This window comes from Zosterops lateralis, assembly GCF_965231275.1.
Source record: "Zosterops lateralis genome assembly, chromosome: 15".
Classification (NCBI taxonomy): Eukaryota; Metazoa; Chordata; class Aves; order Passeriformes; family Zosteropidae; genus Zosterops; species Zosterops lateralis.
Window position 1 is genome coordinate 1914833 of NC_139775.1, and position 22253 is coordinate 1937085.

The following is a 22253-nucleotide window of genomic DNA, read 5'->3' on the forward strand; positions in this document are numbered from 1 at the left end:
CCAGATTGCTTTCTGCTCAGAGTGCCTTTGCAGCATCAGTGAACCTTCTTGCTGCTCTCGGTGGGTTTGATGACATGCTATCCCAAAAATTTGGACTGGATCATTTTTCTGAAGTACCTCATCACTATGGAAAAGTGAAAGCTAGCAGTGCCAATTACCAGGAAAGCTGCTGTAGTCCTTGGACTTACGTGTTGGGCATATGGAGTCAGATCATATTTTCTTTATATTATGACATTAGTGACACCAAGTGTTTTGTTCTGATTCTTAGTCAAGAATGACAGGAAGGTAGAAGACCCTTAGAAGAAGTTGAAAATTATTCTCTGCAGTCTAGAAATCTGTCTTACAGACAGTAAGATGTTAAAGCAAAGTCTCTGAGGAGAAATGTTGAGATCACTTGATGAGTCTGTCAGGGTACACCTCCAGAGATATGTGTAACATTTTAAATGTAACAGATAATGAGAAGATAGTATTAAAAGTCTAAAAGGCAGAGCTGGCTGAAAACCTGTGCTTTGAGTCATCTTGGAGCTTTTGGATCAAGTTGGAGATCCCGATTGAGAAGGGGGATGGGGAAGACTTTAGACTTAGTCGTAAATGGAATTAAATGAATAGATGCTTTTATAGGACACCCTATTTAATGGTCACTTTTGGCTCATTCTGAGTTGAAATCCATTGCTGTAACATCATTAGTCTGCAGCCCCGCCATTTCCAGCTGTGATCCAGCTAGATTGGCCAGGCTGAGCCAGCCTAGGTGTGAACACTGAGAGCCATGAAGCTGAGGGACTGCAGGGAATGGGAGCCTGGTTTCAGTAGGTTACACTCTCCTGGGAATCCTGTGGTGTGTTAATTAGTGCGGCCAGGGGAGAGACAACCTCAGAACACGTGTGATTCAAAGGCCACAGTGCAAATTCAAAGAATTTTTAGAGAGCTATTAAGTAAAGTGCAGACTGTCCCTGGCCCATGGGGAGCAGTGCAAAGAGCAGCATTCCTGCCCTGTCCATAAGGAGCTTCCTCCTTGCCCTCCAGACAGCATAGGTCTAGATGGACTTCTACTGACCCTACACTGGGTCATGCTGATTATGCTGGTGAAGGAACTAAGCAGCATTTTAATATACAGGAGTAAGAGGGCTATGTGAAAAGGGCTGTAGATCATCACTGCATCCAAAACTCTGCTTTTGACCTGAACTCTGCAAAACAGCTTTTGTTTTTGTATGGGGCTTTGTTAAATGGCTGTTGTTCAGGCTGAGGGTAGTTGTTCTTGTGTGTGTGTGTACACTGAGAGAAAGGTTATGCTATAAATTATGGCTTCTGGATTTCTCCTGCTGGACCTGTGGATGTGGGTGTGTTGGGAGGTCCTGCTCTGGGTTATTCTCTGCTCATTTCTGTTTGTGATTTTCCACTTAGTGCTGAATACAGATGTTTATGCATATTTAGAAAAGGCTGGTCTGGAAATAAACTTCTCTTTGCAGCACTCCACCTCCCTCAGCTTCATATTTTAAGACTCTTTGTTCTCTCATAGTAATTTTCAAAGTGGATTAGTGCAGGTCACCAAGGCATCCACATCAGTGAAATACAGCAAGATGTTGCTGTCATCTCCCGAAACACTCCAGCACTCACCCCATTGCTTATCAACCCACACTCCAGTAATCCTAATAGCTATGTCAGAGCAAGATTAACAGAAAATCCAGGCAAATATTTATGGTTCCCTTCAAGGTATGTATTAATCGGAGAATGTGGAGTCGATGCTTTATGAGAAGAGCTTGGAAACCTTGTTCACATGGGCTGAGGAGGGATTCTGCTAGGCTGGGTAAGCTGCTGCCAGCATGGGGAAGAGGCATGGGGCAGACAATGCAGGAGGGGATGCAAGATTCCCAAGTGGAATGGGGAGAGAAGCAGCTACAAATGAAAAAGGGAGGATAAGGAGCTGTGTTTGTTCTCCCCGGTGCTATAGCAGCATCATATGGCAGCTCAGTAGTGAAAGAAAGCAGAAGCAGCATAAAGACAAAGAAGAGGAGAGGAGCAGGTTGAGAAGAAAGAAGCAGAAGAACCATGCAGTAGGGTGGCACCTGGGAAGTGCCTGGGGAAGGAGCACTGGTTGGGAGGTGGCAGTTTTTAGCCATGGTGAAAACTGGATCCCTTTAGTCCATGGGGCCGTGCAGGTTCCTGGAGTTCATTAAGTGATGTGAGAGGGCTGGTGAGATGCAGCTTCTCCCGCAATGTACAGCTAGTCCCAGGAGGATTGGGTGGGTGCCTGACTGCAGTCTTGTAATGGTGAGGATACTTCCCCAGTTTTAAAACAGCTCATAAAAATATCTAGACTAATACTTCAACACAGGCATGTCAATGCTGACCAGAACTATAGGAAAATCTAGTGAGAAGTGTGGTGAATGCTGCAGTTGAGCTAAAGTCAGGCAGACACCAGTCTCTGAAGGAAGAGCTGGAAAAGAGAAGATCTACTGGCTGTAGCTCTAAGCTCTAGGAGATGTCTGTACTGTCCTTAGCATGCTATAGTCAAAGATTGCTTTGTACTTGGGAAGGGTAATCACTAATGCTTATAATTATGGCTTCCTCTTTTCCAGAGGGGGAAAAAAAGCAGGATTCCTTGTAGTTCGTGTGAGTTTAGGGGGTGTTTTGTTCTGGCTCAGCTGCAGAGCTGTGACACCAGAGGGAGTAGGAGAGCCTCGAATAGCTGCTTTCAACAAAAACCAGCAGCAAATAATCACAGCCTTTGCAAGAGGTAAATTAAAACCATCTCCAGCCTGGAAAACATGCACAGCTCAGCATCTTTTCTCCATAAATATTTCCCTGCTGTTGAATCTCTGTAACCCCTTCGGAGCTCAGTAACTGGCTTTGCTCTTCCCAGCTTTAGATGAGCCCCCTCCTCACCATGTGCTCCCTTAGTGGCTGCTGAGCAGGGATTTTGGTACTGAGTTCTGTGGCTCTGTCAAAACTTACTGGCTTGGAGAAGTCAAGAAAGTGTTGGTATGAAACCAGTCTGGCCTTCCTGCATGGCACTGGTCAGCCTGATATCCCCATGGAGCAGTTGTTAGCACTGGAGCAGGGAGTTTGTTTTTTTCCTTATGTGTTTCTGTTGCTGAAGCTGCACTTCAGCTGTGGAGGAGATTGGTCTCAGTGTCTTCTGTCCCGCTTTAAACATGGGGTTGTCCAGTCTTTTCACACCCAGCAGGATCACTGAAGGAGCTGGAAGTGTGAGGTTTTACCATTTGTGTGACCAAAGCCAGAAAGTGTTTTTTCCCCACCCTCTCCTCATGGCACTGCACCCTTGTCCTTACAGACACTACGAAGTGTCCGTGGAATTCTGCTCTGAGGAAGCTGAGAGCAAGCTGCCATAAGAGGGCTCCAGAGCCCTGTTATTGACTGTGTTCCTTTGTGGAGCAATCTTCCCCTTTTTCTTTATCAGTATGTCCAAGCTGCCTTAGCAAAGCCCTCTTACACTTGCTCTAAATGTTCTTTATTGCACTGCTCAGACAGGTCATGAACCTGGGTCTCTTTGTTTTAACCAGTACCAGAAAAACGGGCATACTAAAAAAATGCCTTGAGTAAAGCTGATTTCTTTGAGTAGAGAAAATTTGACTTAGGGAGACTCTTTCCCTTCTTCTGGTGCAACCATAACCCCATAGCAGGAGCTGTATCAGTCCAGCTGCAGGGAGAGCAGCCCACATTAGAGGTTCATCTGTATGCAGAGTGATGCCTGGTGTGGTAATGAGCACAATGAGCCTGGGGATGGGCTTTGGGCAGGGGAGGGAGTCCTGTTGCCATGACAATACAAATTGCAATGGATGACTCTTCAGATAAAAGCATCACGTTTTTAAAGGAGAAAAAAAAACAGTGTGAAACAATAGCAGAAAGATGGTGTGAGGAAAAAAAGATAGTGTTAAATAATAGCAGAAAGATATGGTGTGAGTTCTAGCTCTGAGATGCAGCTTGGGAGATGGGGCTGTAGATAATAATTCTGGAAATGTTCTTCCCCTCAGGCTGTGGAGGAGCATTAAGGAAATCAGGCAGGAGCCCAGCCTCCTATGAATAAGCATCTAGCAAGTTTTCCATGCAAATATTTGGACGTGCAGTAATGAGTTCCAGTAACAGCTGAGTGCTGACTGTACCATGGGGCCATGCAGTGATGGCCTGGTTACCATAAGGGTCCAGCTGGAATGGCTGGGCATGGTGCAGATGGGCAGCTGTCCATATTTCTGTTGTGCCTTGAGCAGATTCCTCTGTGTTACCACTCTCTGGAGCAAAGTCAGTGTGCCCTGGAAGCCAGAGGCAGTAAGGATGTATTTATAGGAAAGACAGAGAAGTCCAATAGACTACTCTTGCTCTAGGGGCTTTTTAGGAATCTGCCTGCTGATCCTGTTTAGATGGAACATTTCTAATCCTTGTTACCAACAGGTTTGGTTTTCAGTCATGGTCAGTGTAAGATCTATTTCTGCTTCAAACTGGCACCTTTTTAACACAGACTCCAAAGATCACAGTAAAATGGGCTTTTTTTTGACTGTCATTCTCTCAAAACTGTTCACAAGGTGAAACTAAACTTACCCAGTTGCCTGTAATTGAGGATGTGTTATGATTTCACTGATGTCACAGCCAGTTGTGTTGAGCACAAATAGACATTCCAAGGAAGGATGGGATAATTAGAAGCAATCCAGTGTTTCTTGTGACTGTATAAAAATAACTGGACTTTTTTAAGGATGAGTTATTTTTAGGAACCTCGTGACAAAAAGGGCTTGTGGGGCTTTGCATTCAAGAACAGTGAAGTCAGATGTTATACCTGCTTGGGATTTTTTTCTTGGTTTTGTTTTTTTTTTTTTTTTCTTCTTCTGAGTAAGATCTCTGCTGAGGGTCTTGCTTTATAAAATAAATTGGCACTGGAAGTTGTTGGGATAAGTAACACAGGACACTGGCAAAAGAACATCAGCCTCAGGAGCAGGGGCCCAAGTGGTCCAACTTGGACCAACAGTGATAGGTAATGAAGACCAGATTTAATAAGACTGTTTTAAACAATACACCCAAAGAAATCTTGCAGCCTGGAGCTGGGTGATGCCTCTCTGACCTGTATTTATTTTGATGGTTTATTGTAACTTGTGGAGAGGGAACATTCTCCTGTCCTGTAACGAGACTGTTGTAAGTCAGGGATGTTTTTCAACCTACTCCTGAAAAGCTGCTCTTCCAAGGGAGAGGTTTTGGGTTGGTGGTCAAAACCAAAAAGTGAAGTTTTTGTGCTTCCTGTTTCAATATATCCTCTTTGTGCTCCTGGGAAGTCAAGTCAAGCAATAGTGTTTGTGTATTAAAAAAAGGGAAGAGGGTTGAGGGTCTTTCTCTGGCTGCTGGGCAGCATCTAACCCACTACACCAAACCCTTTCACAAAGGTACTGGGTTGCAGAATGTTACCAAAGATTCAGCTTATGTACCTGAACGTGGATAAATGAAATTAAAATAAATACCAGAATATGCCCTACTAGTGGGACTTCCTGGAGATCAGTGGGAGACTTTGCCCAGAGTGAAGCAGTTTGTTCTAAGGTCTGGTGTGGGACAGGAGCAGTATTTTCTTCAGCGTAAAAGGGAAGAGAATATCTTGTGTTGTTTGGTTCCCTTCTGACTGGAACTCTTTTGACTGGTGCTGTGAAGTGAGGAGGCATCATTCAGCAATGTGGGAACCACTGTAAGCAAGAGACTTGGAGCCACTGTAGCTACAAAGCAGTGATTGCTTGGCTTACCCTAAAATTACGAAGCTCCAACTATGTAGTTTTCTCAGAAATAAAGACCTCCCCCCACCAAAGAAAAACAAAAAAACCACACCTACAATAAGTGACATTTTGGGATTTTAAGATGCCCTGTGAGCACTGACTTTTCTCCCCAAGCTCCGTTGTGCTGTTGAGACCTGACAAACAAGCTCAGGTTAACTTTTACTTCTGGGCTTATAATCAGTTTTGTGGTTTCCACCCAATACTGCTGCATTGTTTCATGTGATTCTGAAAGTGAAACAAAAATGAAATCGTCCTGTCAGCTTTTCTTGTTGATAGATCTGAAATACGAGGTCCGGTATGCTGCTGGAGGGTGATTTTCAGTGCAGGGGCTTCTCACCTTCATCTGTATGTTGAGTGAATTTAAGTGTGGCTGTGGTTAGTGGTGTAAATATGAAAGAATGCTTTTTCATTTTAAAAAAGAAGCAGAGTTAATGTTCCCGAATGAAATAAATTCTGACTCCCCTTATTTTTGGATTGAGCATGCCATGCCCATAGTTGAGGTCAGGAATTCAGAATAATATCTGATGGAAGAAATATAGAGGTTTGTTAAGCAAACATAAACATGCCACAACTAAAAGGCCCAATGCACTCTTGATGTAAATGAAATTTTCAGCTTGTTAATTCCAGCAGATGCATCAGTAGGATTGCGTGGAAAGGAGCATTTTGGGTCACCAAGGAAAAGGGTGCATCTGCAGTGTCCTCGCAGAGCAGGGGAGCCGGGGGCAGAACTCCCTAAACTGCCTGTTCTCTGCTGCTTTTTTTCTTTCCCTTCCCTTTTGTCTTCCTTCAGAATGAGACATCTGTGCTCCTCCACTGTCTGGTGCTGGTGTCCACGTGCATCCCTGACGGAAGCGGGAGAAAAGCCCTTTAATCCTTATAAGGGGGGACAGCAGTGGCCTCTGGTGTTTCCGGAGTTTTAAGGAAGTCACTGAAGTTCCTCTTCAGTTGACTCCCCTCCACAGAAATGTGACAGATGGCTCTTTTCCTTTTATGGCCAATAACCCTGGTTTCCCTTTGCAATAAAATCCTGGGTCAGAAGTGGAAGCGAGAAGTCGGGCAGGAGGAAGGGGCTGGTCTTAGCAGAGCCCAATGGGTGGGGATGGCATTTGCGACATAGTAAATTCTAGGCTAAAATAAACCAAGTTACAACATCGACCCTGAGGTGATGGGTTTGTTTGTTTGAAGGGTGCCATAGATTTTCAGTCTTGTTGCTTAAGACAGTAATTAGGAATTGTGCCTCTCCTTAATTTCGTGGGGAGAGGTTTATCTGGTCCAAACCCAAGATGATTTTCAGTGTCTGATTGATTGAGTTTAGATAACTTTGATTGAGTCTAGATAAGCATAGAACAATACACATTTCTTCTCTACATTCTCCTTTACACCAAGTGAAATGTCTTGGCTTCTTATGGATGTCTCAGAATAGTTTCCTTCTTGAACCCAAAAGAGCCATTTTCTATCCCAGTTAATGTCTGTGCCTGATGTTTTGGCACTGGTGTCACTCATTAGCTGAGAACAGGTAATGTCCCTCTGGGTAGTAATTGCTGATGGCTTGGACAGCCAAATGCCAGCTTTGTCAGCCAATAATGTCTTTAACATCCCTGGGTTCAAATGGTTTGATGAATTTGAACCTTAAAAGTATTTGTCTAATAAAGTCAATCTCCTGTTTCTTGCTAAATGTACTTCATATCCTGTTTCACGAGGTTAATGCAAATGGCTCATTAGGCACTCAGCTAACCTGCTGCTTTTTTAAGTGGTACAGCTCCTGTTTCTTCCGTGCCAAACCTATTGGCTGACACTTTATTTTTGGTTCTTATGTGGCACTTCAGCTCTGAAATTAGGACAAAAAAGACAGTAACTAGTTAGGAGAGTCTCATGATGCTCCTGGGATTGTTTCATTCCAGCCACCCCTTTCTAGATCAGTGTCTGGTTGCAGGGGTAGGGTTGGGACTTTTCTCTTGGAGAAAGGTGTTTCTGTTCCTTGGTGGTTGACAGTGGGGTTTGCTGCTATGGAAAGCCTCTTCCCCAGGGTCACTGACTGGTCAGCAGGAGCTAAATGCTTCCCTCTGTGCTGGGGAACCACTTTGGAAATGGTTCTGAGTAGCATCCGCATATTCTTCAACTCTGTTTTAATGGTGGTGTGTTTGTGATCATGCCTTTTTTCTTTTTTCCTTCCTCTCCTTGTCTTTACAATAGACATCCTGGGAAAATGAGAACAGGATCTGGAAGTTGCTCTGGGGCTGGGGAAATGGCTGAAACCCGTCTGTGTCTAAATACCTCACTAGTGCTGCCAAAATGGTTGATTTTATCTTTGGATATCCCACCCTCTGCGTTCTTGTCTGTGGCTCATACCCCTGTGAGGGTGTTGGACTTAATCCTTTCAGAGGAACTGCATGTACAGCATAGTTTAATAATTCACCCTTTGGATAACGTAAGCCCACAACACCAGTTTTGATCCTTACTGCCAAAGCTCTCTGTACTTGCACTTCTTGTATTTTTTCCTTCTCTATGGGTGTAGGAGGAGGGGGATGGTTTGTGTGTGGTAAAGGTGACCAGTGGACCCCTATCCTGCACCAGAAGCATCATTTCTTCTGTGGCCTGGGGTGTTAGGATGACTTCCCTTCTCCTGAACCAGACAGGATTCTCCCCTCAAAACCAAATCATCATCAGCAGTACAACATGAAATATTCCAGATAGTTTTGCTGTTGTAGTTGGGTCATAGCAGAAATTACTGTTGCTGCTTGGGAATGAGCTGGGTCTCAAATAGATCCCTGGAGATGAGGCAACTTGTGCTTTTGGGGGGTTTTGAGGGTTTTTCTGCTTTTACAGATAACAGGCTTGCAGCGTCTCTGGTTTGTAGACAAGTCATGCCATGCAAATCGTTGAACAGCCGTGCTTAATTAAACTCATGTGCTCAGGCAGGGGAAGAAGGGAACCGGTCTTCCTGATGGGTGTTTGTGAGCGTGGCAGAAAGGGAACTCTTCACTTGGGATTTCACAACGCTGAGGTTGCAGGGTGCTGTTCCAGTCTCACTCCTGTTGTGTAGGGTTGTGTCCCGCACAGCTCTGGGACCCCACAAACCTTGCAGAGGTGCCAGGACTTGTTCCTGGCCTCTTTTTCCCCGGCCTCCTGCCTGGTCTCACGTGGCTGTGCGGAACTCAGCTTGTCTTGCTGCATTACCAGCTGTTGTTCAGAGCTACTGCAGGTGCAGAGGCTCCTTTTGGAGTTGCTAACTCAGCTTAGCTTCAATGTCTGCAGATCTGAGGTAGTTTTTCTCTTACTCCAAAGTGTTTCCAAGCCCTGCATTTTTTTCCACAACTAATAAAAAAGTGAATTAAAGTGGATTATATGACTTAGCTGAAAATTAAATTACAGGTTAAACAGTTTTTATACTTAGAAGACAAAAGGTGTCCTGAATTCCCCTCGTTTGGCAGGAGCAGCACTGCTCCATTGACCTGCCTGTCCCCCCACGGGAGTTAAAGCGGCTTGATCGGCTTTGGTCAAGATTAGGCTGGTCTGGGGGTCAGCAGCCACTCGGCTCGATGGCCTTAGGTGGCTCTGTCCCCTCTGCCCTGCTCCTTTTGGGGCTGGTGGGTCCTTCCCAGTGTTCCCCCTGCTCCCTGCAGCCTTGGGAAGGCACATTGCATCGTGCAGGGCCAAACAACCTTAGCAGAACTTTAAACAACACCCACAAATTGTGGGTTTGAGGGTTTTTTCAACACTTCTGCACCAAACAGAAACCTAGGCTCAGCTGGTGGGTGCTTTAAGTAGGGGAGGGAATGGAAACGTAACTCAGGGGCTCTAGAAGAGGAATCAGTAAGTTGCCAGCACATCTATTTCCCTGATTAGTTTTCTGCTTTGTTTGTTGTATATTTGTCTGCTTGATATATTTTATTATTACTATTTATATTCAGATACCTGTACAAAATAACAAGTTTTATGCTGCAGGAGGAAATCCAGTGCATTTCTGCAGTGGAGCTCAGGTGTGAACCCTTTCACCACGTGGCCCTTCTGGGTCATTTTGGCTTTTTCAGAAGTTCCAGCAGGTTGCTGTGAGGCCATGGGTTCTGCTTTCTGCACTGCCTTTTTTAAACACAGTGAATGAGCCGCAGGTGACTCAGTGTCACTTTGGTGAAGGTGCAGTACGAAGGTTTGTGGTTCACAGGGCCGTTTTCATACCTCTGTGGTAAATATTGTTGCTATAAATATCACAGTTACAGGGCTGGCTGCCCTGTGCTTCAGTTCAGGGGTGCAAATGTGTCCTGTCTGCACAGTGCTTGTGTGGGGAGCAGCAGGTAAGAAGTAACTGAAGCACACAGGCATTAGAACAATAAATCGTCTGAATTTCTGAGTTTTCTAGGCCAGTTATCCCTTTGCTTTCTATTTTCTCAATTCTTGCTCATTCCCCAACTTTTTTTTTTTTTGTTTGTTTGTTTTTGTTTTTGTTTTGTTTTTTTTTTGTTTTGTTTTTTGTTTTTTGTTTATTTTTTGTTTAGTCTGGCCTGCTTAAAGCTGGGAGCACATTACTTTGGGGCTTTCCCCTCATCTGGGTTTCATTTCCCAGGCAGCACAAGCTGTGCTTGCCCAGTTTCTGAGGGTGGATTTGTCCCTAGGCCAAAGCTGTTTACCAGCATCAGTTCACTTTCCCCATCCTTTGCTGCTTGTGATGATCTGGAGTATGAACTTCTGTTGTAGGTAGAGATTGCAGTTAAAAAGACTCTAAATTGAAAACAAGGTGTGTTAATGCTGCTAAATTACCATCAAAATTGCTATATTGCAGACTCCTTAAAAAGGGTTGTAGGTGTGTTACATAAACCTGAGTCTCCGTGCACTTTTTGATGGAAGAGAGGACATCTCTAGCAGAGATCCTCTGACTGATCTTTTTGTGTTATAATAAAATCTGGGAACCTGTAAGGGAAGAGAATAGCATAGGAAAAAATACGACTGGTGTGGAAGAGGCTCTCTCCAGGTTCTGCCACCCAAAGGGTAGGGGTTTGTGTCTGGGGTGAGGTGATGGGGGAATTTGTTTATCATGTGGTGGTGTAAGAGGGAAGTTTCAAAATTAACTTCAGTAATTGTTCCTCCTCTCAGTCTCACAATGCATCGTTAGCAGGTACCTCTGCAAATAAGATATCTTGCTTTTGTTAGCCTTTACCTTCTTGGCATCCTTGTGTGCAACCCCTGGCGTGATCTTCCGGAGTTATCCTTTAAAAATCAAGTTGCTTGTCTTGAAATCTAAATCTGTGCCTCTCCGAGGTCTCTATTGTTTCCACCAGTTCCACAGTCAGATTTCATCACTTAGAGTTGCAGCTATTGGAAGCAGCATCCCTTTTTCTGTGAGATTGTGCAGAGGATTGCATGAGTAACCTCCTGGATCTGCTCTGCTGAGTTGAGTACGGGAATGTGCACTGGGGGAGAGCAGGGGGGGCAGCTGCTGAGGCTTTGAACTCCTCTGCTAGTATTTAATTATTTACCTTGGCTGGGAAGGCAGTAGCTGTTATCTGCAATCAGTCCAACAGATCTCAGAGCTGTGCTTGACAGCTACAGATGTATTTCCAGTAGCATGTGCTGGGTTTCTCTTTTTCCCTGGGAAGAAGCAATATGACCTCGGGTATAGTGATTAAGCCAACATGGTGTGAGATCTCAGGATTTTTAACCTGCCTTCCTAAAGTGGCCAAGCAGTGTTTTCCTCTACCTGCCCTGCTGGTGGACTCAGGTTGGTGGGTGACCAGCTCTGGGTATGTCATAGTCCACCCTGTATTCAGACTTCTCAGACTGCTGGAGAGATGCTCTATGTGACACCAACCTGCTCAGGGCTGGGGACTAGCTTTTGAAAAAAAACCATGATTTTGGTGAGGAGAGTTTATCCTTGTGAGAAACACCTGTTCCTCAACTCAGGGAAAGATATCCTGGTACCATGGATGTGATGCAAATACTCCAGTGCTCTTTTCTGCAGCCAACCTGCTGCCTGCACCTTTTGATGTATTTCTCACAGCCCTGGAGCTTGAGAGAAAGTAGCTTTGAAACAAACATACTTCTTCATAAACATTCCAGAGAATGAAAAGAACCCATAGTTTTGTTCAAGTTCAAATTAAATATGACCTTTCTCCATGAAAGCTGTTTCTCATACTCGGGTTATCCTGAGTGTGAGATCAAGGAGCAATTTCTTGTGCTAGTGCTGTTTCCACCTCTGGCCAGCCACAAGGGTCAGTGATGCTGAGCAGCAATTCTTGTGTGAAGCTGCAGATATTTTTGCTTCATAGGTCTCTAACCACTTCACCCCCACTAGCAGCTGTTCTGGCCTTTTAAAGTCAAACTCTGGTGAGGGAAAAGCTTATTTTGGTTTCATCTGTGTGTTTCAGAAACTTCTGAATTGCAGATATGAGATAGTTCTACTGACTTAGGCAAGAGTTGGGAGTTACCACACATTTCTGCTTCTGGGATTCTGACACAGACAACCCAAACCGTCATGGGAACTAGCCTGGAAGAAAAAGGGCTTTGAGTATCTCTAGTATCTTAGAGATGGGGTGGGACTAAAATATGCTCAATTTAACAAGAACAGGCAAAACAGAAGACTATGGTTTGGGTCATCATTTTTTTGTAATGGGGTTTAATATATGACTGTATAAAAGCTTTAACCACCCTTCTTAAAGATCAGACTCGATGGAGATATTTTCCAATCTTAATAATTCTATTATTCTGTTCTGTGGTTCTTGGTGGGTTTAGGTTATAAATGCATGTTTTTCTTATCCAGCTTTTAACTCCCGGTCACTCTTAGGTCTCTATTTTTATGCCCCAGAACATCCTTACAGCCCAGTCCAAGCTTGTGGCTTTGCTTTATTTCTCCCTGTGACCTCTCCCCTCGCAGAGCAGCTCGTGGCAGTGCTCAGGAGAGGAAACCTCAGTTTTTCCCAGGTTTCCCTTCCTGCTTTGTGTCCTTGCCGTGTGAGCAGCCGCCGCTGAGGGGCAGCGCTGTCTGGGGAACAGCCGCGCTCCCGAGGGAGCTCCAAACCCACGGATGTCCTTCTTGCTCCAGCACCCATCCGGGGCATGGCATTCCTTTCTCCACCCTGCCTGGATTTTGTGTTTGGGGTTGGTACCTGCTGCCTGTCATGCCCGTTGTGTGCAGCTCCAGGACCAGAATATTTCTACAGCAATTTACGCTGGAAGGAGCTTTCCCTGCACTGGGCAGTCTTTGGAGTTGAGGTCACCCCTCTTTGTGCTGGATGTTTGTACATCTCTAAAGAGAGGTCTCTTACCAAATTGATTGTCTTTGGCTGGATTATAGCTTCTTTATCCCAGTTTAACATATAGGAAATCCCAGAAACAGCCCTGAAGGAGTGTGTTCATGAGAGCTTATCCATGCTTAAAGCTTGTATTTATTTAGCCACTTTTGCATCAATTTTTAGTTAAGGTCGGTGCAGCTTTATGGACAGTGAGACTTTGTAGGGAGGAAGACTCTGTGGTTCTTTGTTTTCCCGTTAACTCATCTGGTTGGGAATTGCAGCTCTTTAATTAAAGCAGCACAGAACGGACTGGCCCTGAGGTGCTGTTCTGAGGCACTTGCATTCCCATCTGCTTTTGGGTAAAGCTCAGCCTGTTTGAGGTCAGCCTGTGCTATTGCATGTCTGAGAGCAGGAGGAAGCAGCAAATCAATCACTGGGGCTCTGTCCCAGGCTGCCTGAGCTCCCTTTCAGCCAACATCCCCACGTGTGCCATCGGCAGAGACCGCTGGAGCTTGCACCTCGCCCTTCCTGGGGGATGCAGGGAATGGCAGCAGCACAAGGGTTTAATTACCCAGCATATGGAGAGCTGAGGGAAGCTCAGAGCCACCACTGGCAACAGAGGGCAGTGATGACAGCCGGGGCTGTTGCCTGTTGTTGTTGAAGTCGACTTTCCCCCACCCTCCCTGCGTTTTGCTCAGTCAGTAAATGGCTCCGTATAAAATCCTACAGCATAAGCCAGCACGTGGGAGTGCCGTGGGCAGTTGGGCTGGGATCTGTGGGAGTCATCTGATGTTTTTGTCCATGCGGCATTTGTTTAGGTTGCAGTCGGGAAAAGTGATTTCTGTTACTGGCTGTGGCCAAGAGAGTGTGGAGACTGGCAAGGAAAAGTTGATTACTTGGGATTTTTGCCCACCCATGAGTGGGATGGACTTAGGAGAGTTATTTTTAGTTGATGATAGAGTGGGGGGGAAAAAAGTCTAGGCTGTATTTAAAACTGTAGCATCCATCAGAAGTACCAGCAGAGAAATGCTGAGGAAGGTGGTAAATTCATATAAAACACTCCCTGCCACTTTATGTGCTGGGACAATTAACAAGGGTGTTGAAGGGTTGTGCTGCCCACACTAAAAGCAGTGTCCACCCTTGGCCAGGCTGGCCCTGAGCACAGAAAGCTGCACATCCAGCACTGACCCTGAGAACAAAGGATCCTCCTGAACCCAAACATGTTTGTGTTAATCCCGGCTGCTTCCTGGCGGGCAGCAAGAGGAAGCAGAGCCACTGCCTGTAACAGATGTACAGTGAGGAGATTACAGGGTTAGACACCCTCTCCATCACATCCTCCCTCAGCCCAGCACAGCAGTAATGGACTATCCCAGGCTGCCTGCCAAGCCAGGGCAGATGTAACAGGCAGCAGATTCTTAATCTCCCATCTCTATGCCTGGTTTGGAGATGTTTCCTAATGCCAAGACTTCTTCTCTAAAGCTCCTAAAGCTGCCTTAGCTGTACCTGCCTGCAAGGAGGAGTGGGTTTGGAGAAGGCAGGAGAACATGGGGAATTCAGTGTCCAGAAATGATGCATTCAGCTGAAGTGCTGTTAAAGCTAAAACACAAGTGCCCCTATCTGAATGTAGCAGGGTTTGCCAAGGGATCAAGTGCTGAAGAAGTTGGGAAGGATCTTTATTTTGGTGGACGGAGTTGCTTTTTGGCCACTACACTTGGAGTAGATTATTTCAGGGCTGGGAAGGACTTGTTCCCTCTTTGTGGGTTTAGGTGGTGCCTTACATTGCTCTAGTCAGTCTTGCTGCCAAGTGCTGCTCTTCCCATGGAAATAATCCAGGTTGATTGCAAAAACTCAGCTATTCCACTGTGTGTTTAGGTGAATTAATATGATAATGGGAGCGTATCTTCCGTTATCAAACGAAGGGCTCATTCTGAAGAAAAAGAGCCCTTTGTGGAAATTGTAGAGTTCAGAATTGTCATTGTGTGAGATGTGCAAGTGGGTAGGGTTTGACTCAGTAGAAATTAAAAAAGGTCACTTTTCTTGGGCAAAGGCTGTGATCTCAGTTGTAATACTAGAGCAGTAGCTGTTGTCTGAACCATGGGATTCCTCTCCAATGTGCCATTGTTTTGGGTTAGAATAAGGGGAAAAATCACAACAGGTTCTAATGACACATTGTGTGGTGCATATTCCCAAGCCTCCCATGGAGAGGATGTGGGTCAATCAGAGGCAGCACCAGGTGACACTCGGGAGTCGGGAAGCCACAGGACTATCCTCTTCATGGGGTGCATTGGCACAGGCACAACTGCCTGTGGGTTTGCAGCTCCTTGAGGACAACACAACTTGGGAAGGATCCCAGAAATGTGCACAGCTGCTGTGGCACCCGCTGTGCTGCAGTCACACAGGGAACCAGACACCTCCTGTTGTGCCATCCCAGGAATCTACATGGCCATGTCTCTTCCCTTTCTCCTTGCCTGCACAGAAATCCCTTTTCTTGAGTGCAAGAGACAACTGTTTGGCAAGTAACAGCAGCCTGGGCTCCAGGGAGAGCATTGTTTCCAATAGCCACCAGGCTGGAGGTAGGAGCAAAAGGGAATGACTTGGGATGAGGGTCTAAGCGGCACCATCTGCTTCAGAAGGATATCGTTTGGGCAACAGAGGAGGCTCCTGGAGTTAAGTAATTGGGAATAGCAGGCTCCTGGCTGGAAAATGTGCCAGCCCTCCTGGCAAAAAGCTGTTAAATCTGTGTTGCTGGCGTGGGGAAATGGTTATGTGTAACAGGGCTCCAAAGGTTCTTTTTAACCCTTGGTGTACATAAAAAAAAACTACCTAAGGCACTTTTGATCTCAGAATGGCATGTGGCCAGGTGTTGGGAATAAAGGGGAAGGTGGGTCCTCATGGAGGTATGTGAACAGCTCCAAGTCTGATCCTCCTGTGCCGCCAGCAGCCAGATGTGGCCTGCCAAAAATGCACACAAAATGGTGCCTGTTTTAACAGCTTTAGCAGGAAAACACAGAGTGTGATGAATGATTCATGAGAATCAATAGAACCCGAGACATTTACTGCCCCTTAAAATCAGTGCCTGCCTGCCAAGGGGTGCATTTGCAAGGTGAGTGACCACAAAATCCTGTGCTGAGTTTTGGGATGCAGTCACACACTTGGCTCCACGCTCGCTCCAGCTCTAACCCCGCTGTCTGCAAACACGTCCGGCTCACCAGCCAGGCCCAGGAGCCTTTCATTCTCCAGATGAAAGCACGAGCAGTTGGGCATCTCCCAGCGAGCACAGATACAAACAAGGCCCATTTTGCATCCCCCCCTCCTAGGGTGGCTTCCCTGGAAGCTTTGGCCTTCATCCTGTTTGTCTGATTCACGATCAAAAGACTGTTGCTGCCTACGTGTGTCTTGAAGCATTTTCTTCTTTCATATCTCACATAAATGTCCAATTTCTTCATTAAAATAAAATGAAGGTAATGCAATCAAGTAAGATCTGTCTCTGCAGCGGTCGCATTTTGCTGATAGTGAGACCAGGGCTGGGCAAAGCTCTTTTGGGAATTTTCATGGAGTGCAGGGGAAGAGGATAATGCATAGCCAGATGGGTTTTTCCTGCCAGGGGGAAGGTTGGATCTAAGAGTCCAAGCCCCAGTCATCCTGAAGATGAAACAGTTGGATTGTAAAATATGTACTTTTTTCAAGTCTGATCTGGATGTTTTTTAATCTTCCTCAAATTAAAGGAAAATCTCTTGTTTGACCCAAAACAGAATTGTTTTCTTTGACCAGCCAACTGAAAAAATCAGCTCTGTCCCCGGTGTTGGTCCAAGCTCCCTTCCTTGTGCCTCCACAGCAGTCCTGTTCCATGCAACTTTACCAGTCCTGGATTAGAGCCTTGTTGCTAAAGAATTTCCAAAAACAAGTTCAGCCACTTGGTCTAAGTTTAGGCCAACTGCTTTGGTTAAGTTTGTAAATATTTGTTCATATTCCACCTTGGTTTTATGGATGTTTGTCCACATTCTGTGTTTTTCAGCTGTTTAATCATTTATTTTTGTGAGATTTTGCAAAACAATATATACATTTGCTTGTGTGCTTGGTGAAGCTGAGGTTTTGATGTAACTGCAGATTTTCTATCAGTGGTGAAATTAGAAGCCCTTTATATGAAAGTGAAGGATTTTGGTCAGGAAACAGATGAACTTGATGGCCTTTGGCACCACATTTTTACCTCTGCAGTCTCCTCTGCGTTGTGACTGGTGAACCTGGTAGCTGGGGAAATTTTTACAGTTCTTAAAGTTGTTAGTGGTGCGCTGGGCCTTTTTTTTTTTTTTTTTTTCTTTTTTTTTCTTTTTTTTTTTTTTTTTTCCTTTAATGTTTGTTATCTTCCTCAGGAAACATGTCGGAAGTGCCAGGGGCTGTGGAAGGAGCACATGAATCTCACCTGTGAGCAGCTGGCTGAGAAGGATGACATCAAATACAGGACATCCATGTAAGTGAAACTGCACAACCAGGGGAAAACAGGGAGGTGGATGAACTGGGAATCACAGTACACTGTCCCTCAGTTTCTGCTGGCTGTCACTACCTTCCCCAGGAAGGTCCCAGGGATGGCAGAGCTGAGGGGTCAGACGGCTCCCAGGATGGGATTTCTGTCTGTGAAAGATACTTGGCAGCAGATCCAGCTGGTAATTTGAGAACGTGGGAAAGTTGTCACCAGCCCAGCCTGCTCCTCTGGCTGGCCCAGTGTCTGCAGGCTGGCACCTGGTCCTTCTCCGAGGTGAGAAACCCCCATTAGCATTGCTGGGGGGAGAAGGGAGGTGGTGTATGGAGGCAGAGGAGTGGATTGAGTCACAGTAGGTCGTTACTACCCTTTGAAAATCTGGAGTGGAGACCTGCACTGTTTGCTCAGCTGCTGCTTTGTGGGAGAGGATGTGTTTTCCTCTAAAAGCTTTTGCCTGTTTCTAACCAGTTCGTAGAAATTGTTACAAAGTGCAGTCACATTTTGAAATATGCAGAGGTAAATCCTGATTGTCATCCTAAAATCTTCTTAGGTTTGATTTCTCTCTTATCTACAGTAAGTGACAAAATCCTCTGCCTTTAGGAAACAAGAGAATTTTCATCCATGGAGGTAAATGTCTGATGCAGCCAAGTGGGACTTGCCCACATTGCCCAATCCATTTCTGCCTGATTTAGAGTCTGTCTGGCACGAGTAGAGGTTGGAAAGCTCCACCACTGGGATTTGAATGACTGTTGCTTGCTCATCCCACAGTCCCTAATTCAGCACAAATTCTTTACGGATTTGATATGACTTTTTTTTTCTCTGCTGCTGCTTTGCCTGTAGGAAAGAGGGATGAGAGGGAGAAGGAACGAGTTGTCATGTCCCTAATAAGGAAAAAAATATCAGTTTCAAAACCTTCAGCAGATTGTGTCTGTGGATAGATGAGTCTAACTCCGTGATACAATAAAAACTTCCTTTTGAAGCCCTGCGTAAGGAAAGGGAAGCCCAGCTGGAGTTCAGGCTAAACTTCCTGCCTTGCTCAAAGTTTCCAAAAAAAAAAATTCTGCATCGACAGCATCCTGTTGAGTGGCAGAGGGAAGAGCAGCTGCAGCTCTGAGGAAAGTCACTCTCAAGTTGAGTTTTTGTGTCTATTCTTAGCACATCTCCACATGCCTGGGTGCAGGTCATGCTGGGTGTAACTGTGTGGGAACCTTAGGTGTCTGCAAGGCTGAGAAGTTCCCACCTCACCGTTCCCTGCTCGTCTTGTTGTGCTGATGGAGCAGTTTATGAGGCTGTGCTGTAGCCTGGTTCACTGCTGTGGTACTCAAAAATACCCCCCTGCCGTCTCCCAAACATTTGTTAACTTTGCAGATGCACTGAAGCAGCTGGGTGGAGATGCCTGGCTAAGGATGATCCCTCCCCCGTGTCAGAAGAATTGTGCTTCCCTCCACGAAAACACTCTGGCTTTGCCTTGCTGTCATCAAATTTCACTACTAGGTTTTGAATTAAAGTGTAACGTGATCTCCAGCGGTCAGAAAATTGGCCCTCAGGATGATAATTTATATTCTTAAGTCTTTTAATTAAATGACCCGGCCTTTCTTAATTTCTGTGCCAAAATTGTCTTGCTGTGAGCTGAGCCTGTGCTGGAGCATGTGTCACTGACAGGGTGTCCCTTGGGAACAAGGATTGAGCTTTGTCCTGGGTTCCCACTTGTGCTCTGTTAGCTGAAAACCCCCTCTCTTAAACCTAAAGCAATAACCTCTGCAAAATTTATGTAGGGAATCTTAGAGAAAAGATAACGCCTCTGTGTGGAAACGTAATTATTTTTCAGTTACTGATTTAAATTTAACAAACACTAAGTAAATCTGGAGCAGAGCAGCCAGGCTTGGAAAAGAAATACATGGTCGTGGCAACTCTGTAGCCAGAGCAACAGGCAAACATAAAAGCTAGAGGTGACAGCCAAATGTTTGCTTTTCCTGAACTTTATCTCCCTGGCTGTATTTTCCTTCAGCCAACTCAAGCATCCATGTGCCCTTTGGCCCTTGAACTTGCATCTCAAATTCCTCCCAAGCCAGAGCTTGGCTCACATGGAAACCAGCATCAGGGCTGCAGCATGCATCCAGTGATTGACTTTTTCTCACTTATTTTGTTCTTGAGTTGTCATGGGCTGGCTCCAAGTGGAGCTGAGCCCAGACCTCCTTGGAACAGCAGTGAACTTGGGGATGGAATCAGAGGCAAGAGGAGGGGGTTAAAGCCTTGCTGGGGTAGTGTAACAGTAATTTTATCCCAGGCTGGTGAGTGCAAACACCCCTTTGCTAATTCTCCCTCATCTTGCAGAGAGGAGAAGATGACAGCTGCCCGGATTAGGAAATGCCACAAGTGTGGGACAGGCCTGATTAAGTCGGAGGGCTGTAACCGCATGTCGTGCCGCTGCGGCGCCCAGATGTGCTACCTGTGCCGGGCTGCCATCAACGGCTACGACCACTTCTGCCAGCACCCCCGCTCTCCTGGGGCTCCCTGCCAGGACTGTGCCAAGTGCTCCCTCTGGACAGACCCCACAGTAAGTAACAAAGGATTTTTGTGAATGATTCTCACTCCAGTTTCAGTCACCATCCACACCGGCGCATTGAAATACACACGTTCCACCGGGGGGAAATGGTTTTAGCCAACACAGCTTTTACCTTTCCCAAGGCAGCTAAAAAAAACACATTGGGATCCTGCAACAGCACAGAGTCACATCTGACCACAGCTTGGAAGGAGCTGGTTTTGCTTTAGGGAAAAATCAGCTCCTGTCAGATGAGGGCTTTGGCTGGAAGTGCTCTGAGTGCTGTTCTGGAGAGTGAGGCTTGTGGAAGGAGCTGATGCTGGCACCAGGCACAGTAGCCAGCATTGGGATTATTGGGACTCATTCATACTTTTGCAGCTGAGATGGTGTTGGCATGGCTTGGCATCTGGAGGCAAGGGAAATTGTGGTTTTGGTGCCCAGATGATCTGAATGCTGACTGTGAATCCTGTCATAGAGATGGACCCATCAGAAAACTGCCTGCAAGCCCGGAGTTGTAGTTGGGTCCATTCTCATGGCTGTTGTCAACAGCTGCAGAGGGAGAGCTGAAGCGTTAGCTGTGAGAGAAGCTGTAGTAATTTAATACAGCTCATATCTGTGACCGGCTTGGGAAAACTTGCTGCAGCAAGTAAGTCTCTGTAAATAGAGGTCTTCAATACTGTATATCCAGGAGTGTTGGAAGGAGCAGGAGTTGAATTTCCTGATTGATTTTAGCAAAGGCGTAGAGAACACGAATATGGATCTGGCTTCCCAGGGCTTGCCTAAACTTCCTTTTTCCTAGTGGTTCTTTGTCTTGGGTCTCTGCAGCTTTCTAGGCTGTTCCCAGCCCCCCTCTCCACAGGGAATGTGCATAATCCTGCATCTGCACAGAGCCAGGGAAAAGCCACTCTAAATCTCTCCCTTCTACCTCCAGGCTCTTGGGGATCTCCCAGCAGTGTCACAACCAGCGTAAGCTTCCAATTCTTCTGCTTGGCTGCTTTTATTCCCTGAATTATCCTGTCAATGTGAGCTAAACTACACACAGACACCTCCTTGCAGGCACCCCTGTAGCGTTTCTGACACCTGGTTCTGAGTTTCTTGGATTCCTGTCCCACTCCTCCTCCTTTTCCAGCAGGATGTGATTTGGGGCTCAGCAGCACTGGCATCCGTTGTTCCTTTCAGGCTGCTGATTGTGCTGGGGGATGGCATTTGTTCAGAGCTAGAGAAAACATGAGGCCTCTCAAAAAAAGCTCGTACTGTACTTTCAAATAAATAAATAAGCAGCACAAAGAGGCCACTGTCACCAGGCCCTTTCCACCTCTCTAATTAACCAATGTTGTGGCAAAGAAAAGTTTCCCACTGTCAGCACAGAGCTGGCACTGCCTGCTCTTTTATTATTTAATTATTTTTCGGATGATGGAGTGCTGGTGGGCTGAGGAGGTGAAGCTGGGTGACTGTCCTTGCTGCAGTGAAGGGAGTAACACAAAACTCAACCGTTGGTTTGAAGCTGAAATGATGGTGGGTATCTGTGTGCATGGTCCTCCCTCATAAGGGGCTTAGGGACACCAACCATCCACTCCTGGGTGATCTGTGTTCTCATATGGGACATGGAAACAAGAGTTTTAGCCTGGTAGATGTAAAGAGAGAAATAGAATTCGAGTCTTGACATGGAGATTTGAAAGAGCAAACGACCATTGCATCAGTAGTGTTCTGTCCTTTTCCAGGGATAACGACCATCCAAGGCATGACCTTTGAAAGATCTGGTTTGAGTCTAAATCCCTATTATTTACAGCAAAATTCAGGTTTCTTTAAAATAGGGAACCTTTGTTCTTTTCCAAATGTTTAATGTTTTCCCAGTCTGAAACAATTCTTGTGAAAGTATAAGTAAACCTATTCATTAGCTTGGGTTAAAAACAAATTAAAGACAGTCCTCTAGGAATGGCAGCATCTGTTAGTCTTTGTCTCAAATGATCTTGAGAGAGTAAAGAAGAGGCTTCAAAATTAACCATAATTAAAGGTTAGTTAAAATCTTGTCCCTAAGCTGTAATCAGACTGGAATCTGATTTAAAAGTATCGTTGCAATATTTGCTGGCTCCGAGACAAGCTGCAGTCCTGCTGTGGTGAGCAGCTTCCAGGGAGGCCAGGCAGGAATTGTTTCATCCCTGCATTTCTTCTGGAGCTAACTGGTGCCCTGCACCCCTGTAGGAGGTGCCAGGAGCCCTTCCCAGGAAGCTGCTTGGCCAAAAATCCTT

At 45.7% G+C, this 22253-nt stretch overlaps 1 protein-coding gene across 4 annotated transcripts in view; it reads left to right on the forward strand.

Annotated features, from left to right (window-relative positions):
* The window catches only part of RNF216 (ring finger protein 216), a 77472-nt gene that overhangs the window by 45601 nt on the left and 9618 nt on the right, over window positions 1–22253 (forward strand). For all 4 annotated transcript variants that reach the window (XM_083872473.1, XM_083872471.1, XM_083872470.1 and 1 more), the window contains 2 exons: window positions 17356–17453; window positions 19797–20019. In XM_083872473.1, coding sequence (XP_083728599.1) covers window positions 17356–17453; window positions 19797–20019 — 321 coding nt within the window. The remainder of the gene's footprint in view (window positions 1–17355; window positions 17454–19796; window positions 20020–22253) is intronic.